Consider the following 6,037-nt stretch of genomic DNA (forward strand, 5'->3'; position numbering starts at 1 on the left):
GAGCCTATTTATTGTTTTTTGAGACAGGGTCTCCCTCTGTCACCCAAGCTGGAGTGATACAGTGGCATGTCCACAGCTGACTGCAGCCTAGAACTCCTGGGCTCTACACTGCTCCTCCTGCCTCAGCCTCTCTAGTAGCTGAGACTACCGGTGTGCATCTCTTGTGCCCAGCTAATGTTTTTCATATTTTTGGTAGAAATAGGGTGTTGCCATGTTACTTACCCAGGCTGATCTTGAATTCTTGGCCTCGGTGATTTTCCTGCCTTTAACTCCCGAAGTGCTGGGATTAAAGGCATAGTGGCATTAAGTATACTCACATCGTTGTGCAACTGTCACCACCATCCACCTGCAGAACTTTCTCTTTGCAAACCAAAACTGTTCCCATTTCCTTCTCCAGCACTGACCATTCCTTCTGGCACTGACTGTTCTATTTTCTGTTTGTCTGAATGTGACAACTCTAGGGACCTCTTATGAGGACGTCCCTCAATATTTGTCCTTCTGTGACTGGCTTATTCACTGAGCATGATGCCTTCAAACCTCACCCATTTTGTAGCACATGTTAGAATTTCCTTCCTTTTTAATGTTGAATAATATTCTATTGCATAGGACCACATTTTGCTTATCCATTCATGGGTTGGTCCTACCTTTTGGCTATTGTGAATAATTCTCTTATGAACATGGGTATACAAATATCTGTTCAAGTTTTTTCTTATTTTGAGACAGAGTCTCACTTTCTTACCCTCTATAGAGTGCTTTGGTGTCATAGCTCACAGCAACCTCAGACTCTTGGGCACAAGTGATCCTCTTGCCTCAGCGTCTCAAGCAGCTGGGATTACAAGTGCCTGCCACAATGCCCAGCTAGTTTTGTTTGTTTGTTTGTTTTAGTGATGGGGTCTTGCTCTTGCTCAGTCTGGTCTCAAACTCCTGAGCTAAAGGGATCTTCCTGCCTTGGCCTCCAGGAGTGCTAAGATTTCAGGGCTGAGGGCAGCGCCTGTGGCTCAGTGGGTAGGGCACTGGCCCCGTATACCGAGGGTGGCGAGTTCGAACCCAGCCCTGGCCAAACTGCAACAAAAAAAATAGACGGGGCATTGTGGCAGGTGCCTGTAGTCCCAGCTACTCTGGAGGCTGAGGCAGGACAATCACCTAAGCCCAGGAGTTGGAGATTGCTGTGAGCTGTGACGCCAGCCACCTAAGCCCAGGAGTTGGAGGTTGCTATGAGCTGTGGCACTCTACCAAGGGCAATAAAGTGAGACTCTGTCTCTTAAAAAAATAGATTGCAGGTCTGAGCCACTGCACCAGGCCCTAATTCTCGCTTTCGATTATTTTTGGGAACAGTCCCCAAGGTGGAATTGCTGGCTCATATAGTAATTCTATGGTTTTGTTGTTTGGGGGGGGTTTTGAGGGATTACCACACTGTTCCACAGTGACCATGCCACTTCATATTCCAGCTGACATAGTACAAGGGTTCTAGTTTCCTCCCAACCTCCCCAGCGTTTGCTCTATTTCCTTGTTCTGCTTTGTTGTGAATGGCAGCACCCTAGCAAGCAGGTGGGAGGGGTCAGCTCACTGGGGATTTGCCACATTTGGATTTTTTATAGTCACCATTGTCCTTTGGGGCACATCTCAAACTCTGGCTTCAGGTGAGCTTTTTTTTTTCTTTCTTTTTTTTTTTTTTTTGCAGTTTTTGGTCAGGGCTGGGTTTGGTGCCACCTCTGGCATATGGGACAGGCGCCCTAGCCTTTTAGAGCCACAGGAGCCGCCCAGGTGAGCCTCTGAGTAAAAGGGATCGCAAGTGAGTGTCATCCTGCCTGGTCTATTTGGTCTTGTTTTTTTTTATTTATTTTTAGAGATGGATGCGATCTTGCTGTCACCCAGGCAGTGGTGCAGTCATAGCTCACTGTAGCCTCCAACTCCCAGGTGAAAGTGATCCACCTCTCAAGTATCTGGAAGTGTGGGTGCACAACATCGCACCTGGCATATCTGGCTACTTATACTGAGTTCTCTGTATTAAATTATTATTATTATTATATATATATTTTTGCGACAGACCCTCAAGCTGTTGCCCTGAGTAGAGTGCTGTGACATCATAGCTTACAGCAACCTCAAACTCCTGGGCTTAAGCGATTTTCTTGCCTCAGCTTCCCAAGTAGCTGGGACTACAGGCGCCTGTCACAACACCAGCTATTTTTTGGTTGCAGTTGTCGTTGTTTGGCAGGCCTGGGCTGGATTCAAACCTACCAGCTCTAGTGTATGTGGCTGACACCTTAGCCGCTTGTTACAGGCCTGGGCCAACGCACCTGGCCCAGATGCCACTATTTAAAAACTAGTGTAGTGGCTTGGTACCTGTAACTGTCAATTCAGGCACTGGCCACATTCACTGAGGTTGACAGGTTCAAACCCAGCCTGGGCCTACTAAACAATGGCAACTGCAACAACAAAAAATAGCCAGGCATTGTGGTGGGTGCCTGTAGTCCCAGCTACTTGGGAGGCTGAGGCAAGAGAATCACTTAAGCCCAAGAGTTTGAGGTTGCTGTGAGCTGCAACGCCACAGCACTCTATTGAGGGCAACATAATAAGACTCTGTCTCAAAAAAAATAAAAAATAACAAAAAATAAAAACTAGTGTAGTGGGTTGAATAGAGTCCCACCAAAATTCACATTCACTGCAAACCTCAAACTGACCTTATTTGGAAACCAGGTGTTTTGGGTTTTTTTGCAGTTTTTGGCTGGGGCTGGGTTTGAACCCACCACCTCTGGCATGTGGGGCCAGCGCCCTACTCCTTTGAGCCATAGGCACTGCCTTGGAAATCATGTGTTTATTCTGAAATAAATAGTACAGGCCAGGTGGTAGCTCACACCTGTGATCCCAACGCTCTGGGAGGCCGAGGCAGATGGATTGCCTAACCTCACAGGTTCAAGAAGAGCCTGAGCCAGAGCAAGACCCCATCTCTAAAAATAGCCTGGCATTGTGGCAGGTGCCTGTAGTCCCAGCTACTCTGGAGGCTGAGGCAAGAAAATCACTTGAGCCCAAGAGTTTGAGGTTGCTGTGAGCTGTGACACCAAGGCATTCTACCGAGGGCAACATAGTGAGACTGTCTCAAAAAGAAAAAAAAGAAAGAAAAAGGATAAAATAAAACAAACAGTTCAAAATAAACCTTCTGCTCCTTGAGGGAAGCAGGATTTTTTTTTTTTTTTGAGACAGAGTCTCACTTTGTTGCCCCGGTAGAGTACCGTGGCATCGCAGGTCACAGCAACCACAAGTAGCTTTTTTAGAGATGGGTGTGTGTGTGGGGTGTGTGTCTGGCTCTAGCTCAGGCTGGTCTCGAACCTATGACCTTAGGCGATCCACACACTTCAGCCTCCCAGAGTGCTGGGATTATAGGTATGAGCCACTGCACCTGGCCTAGGATTTTCATTTATTTCATTTGCTAGAGTCCCACATGCCTAAGATAAGGCCTGACACAGTAAGTGTTCAATAAATGTTTGTTGAATGAATGTATAAGCAGGGCATTTGGCAAAACCCCAGCTCAGAGAAGGGCCCCAGCAGAGCACAGAATCACCACACAGCTCCCACCAAGAATTGTGGCACCTGCTTAGATGCCACAGCCTGGGAAAATGCTCCCTGCCTTCCCCCAGGGAGCCTGACCCAGGAACAATTGAGAAAATTAAAAAGTGTGTCAAATTCAGCCAACTGGTTCTTTTAAAAATTTAATTGATCACAGTCAAGACATTCAGGCTATAAAAACCTTCTGTACAGTGGTTTATAAAGTGATTCCCATCCCCTAAAAGCCACCCATACATACAACACAGATATCATTACATCATTCCCCTGAAATGCACAACATAGTCCAGTGAGTGCAAATGATCTTTGTACGCAAAGACGGGACATCTCAGGGACACTAACCCCTAATGCAGTCACTGAGCAAAAACAGCAACCAGGGTTTGCACAAATAAATAGATTTTATATATATACACACACATAAGTGATAACAGTTCCAACAAATATACGAAGTGCCAACATGGGCTCGGCGCCTGTGGCTCAAGCGGCTAAGGCGCCAGCCACATACACCTAAGGTGGCAGATTCGAATCCCCTGCCTGGGCCCGCCAAACTACAATGATGGCTGCAACCAAAAAATGGCCAGGCGTTGTGGCGGGCGCCTGTGGTCCCAGCTACTTGGGAGGCTGAGGCAGGAGACTCGCTTGAGCCCAGGAGTTGGAGGTTGCTGTGAGCGTGATGCCATGGCACTCTACCCATGGGGACAGCTTGAGGCTCCGTCTCAAAAAAAAAAAAAAAACAAAACAAAGTGCCAACATGATAGAAAGCCCCACTGTCATCTATATAGAGACTTGATTTACATGCTTCAGAAAGAGAAAGCCTGCTTCCCACGTGGTGGGGCATAGTGTTTCATCCTTATGTAGTGAACCATCACCAGTCCCATCCAACATCTACGTGCAGGAATCTCAGAGAGGCTGCCACTGCTTCTTGGTCATTTATGCAACCATCACTCTTGTGGCGATTTCAGAAAGAAGTCTTGTTTTGGAAGTCCCATTGAATGAGCTGCTCACTGGCAAGATGGGGGAGATGAATGGCTAAGAGGCATTTGAATAGAAGTGGAAACACTAGCTGGGCAGACATAAAGAAACCAAATGACAGGTCTAGGTAATCTACAGCCATGGCTTTGACCTAATTCCCTTCTTCCATGAGCATTGATTGACCCTGCTATGTTCATCCAACACAGGCTTTCTCTAGCTTGGGATCCTATCCCAGCCCATACAACAGGAAACAGTACAAAGTAATAACATAAATGCCAAACTGACACAATTACACAAGGTTCAACCCTGAACTTGATAAAGTGCAAGGAGCCAAAAGGAACACAAGGGTCTGGGGTGGGAGTGGCGTGAGGCTGGGGCCCAGATGGCTACACGCTGGATAAAAGAGGCTTTTAGAGGGTGCAGGCTGCGTGTCCTCTCACACAAGGTAAAATACTGGGCATCTCAGGCACTTAATAAATATTAAGGGTGACTGGTGGTGGCTGAGGCTCTCCTCTGGGCACTGGAGCACTTTTGGCAAATGAATTGGTCTCAGTTGGTGCCTATGAGGAACACTGTAAGTTCCTTTCTTGGCTTAAGAAGGGCACAGACCCGGCCAGAAAGACACTGAGTGGTTCCTGGTTGGGGGTGACAGGACAGAGGCTAACGCAGGCTAAAAAGCAAGGCTCACAGGAAGAGGTAAACACGTGACTCCTGAGTTTGGGGATTCGGCCTGGAGACTGTCAGACACAGCAGTGCCCAGGGCCTGGCTTCTCTCTTGGCCTGACCGCCCCGTCCTTTTGTCCTCCATTGGAGGACTGCTGGCGCAGAGAAGCTAAAATCTTCCTTGGAGAGAAACCAAGATGACACCCAGCTCCCTGGGCTCTCCCTTCTCCGTCATACAGAAAGAAACCAAAACCCATTTCATGGGTGCTTTCAGAAGCCTATGGGGCCTCCCAGATGAATAAATATATAAAACAAAGCTCTGGTCAACAGGCCTTGGGACTTCGGCTGCCAGCAGTGCCTTGGTCTTTTCTTTCCTTGAATGAAACAGAAGGCCACCATCATGGGATCTTAGGAAGGGTTCTAGACAGTCTGCGCAGGGTCTGGGGAGAAAGTGTTTTTCCTGCTCCTGAGTGGCAGCAGGTTCCAGAGAGGGAAAGTAGTTGAGGCCAATGTTCATGCCACATCATCCTCCAAGCTGACCATCTGTCTCTGTCAACAAAATGGTAAATGCCGGAAATGATCAGTCCCATATTCAGGAAACATCTGTTACCCTCCTAAACCAGAGAGCTGCCGCCAGTCTGGCACCCAGGTTGCCACCCTCACCACCACAGTCTGTTCCTCCATGGCCATCAGAGGGTGCCTCTGAGCTCCTAAGTCAGTCACTGCCCTCCTCTGCTCAAGAACCTTCCATAGCACCAACTCAGGGTAAAAGTCAAACTCCTCATCAGTAGCTCCCAAGGCCCTGCCCTGAACCTGAAAAAAAAACACAGGACCACAGGGC

At 47.8% G+C, this 6,037-nt stretch overlaps 1 protein-coding gene across 2 annotated transcripts in view; it reads right to left on the reverse strand.

Moving 5' to 3' along the window:
- Positions 1-5,604: 5,604 nt before the first annotated feature.
- LDLR (low density lipoprotein receptor) overlaps positions 5,605-6,037 on the reverse strand; it is a 45,175-nt gene continuing 44,742 nt past the window's right edge. For both annotated transcript variants that reach the window (XM_023518052.1, XM_012810223.2), the window contains exon 18: positions 5,605-5,745. In XM_023518052.1, coding sequence (XP_023373820.1) covers positions 5,710-5,745 — 36 coding nt within the window. In that variant the 3' untranslated portion in view covers positions 5,605-5,709. The remainder of the gene's footprint in view (positions 5,746-6,037) is intronic.

This window comes from Otolemur garnettii, unplaced genomic scaffold, assembly GCF_000181295.1.
Source record: "Otolemur garnettii isolate 467f Iridium unplaced genomic scaffold, OtoGar3 scaffold00127, whole genome shotgun sequence".
NCBI classification, from domain to species: Eukaryota; Metazoa; Chordata; class Mammalia; order Primates; family Galagidae; genus Otolemur; species Otolemur garnettii.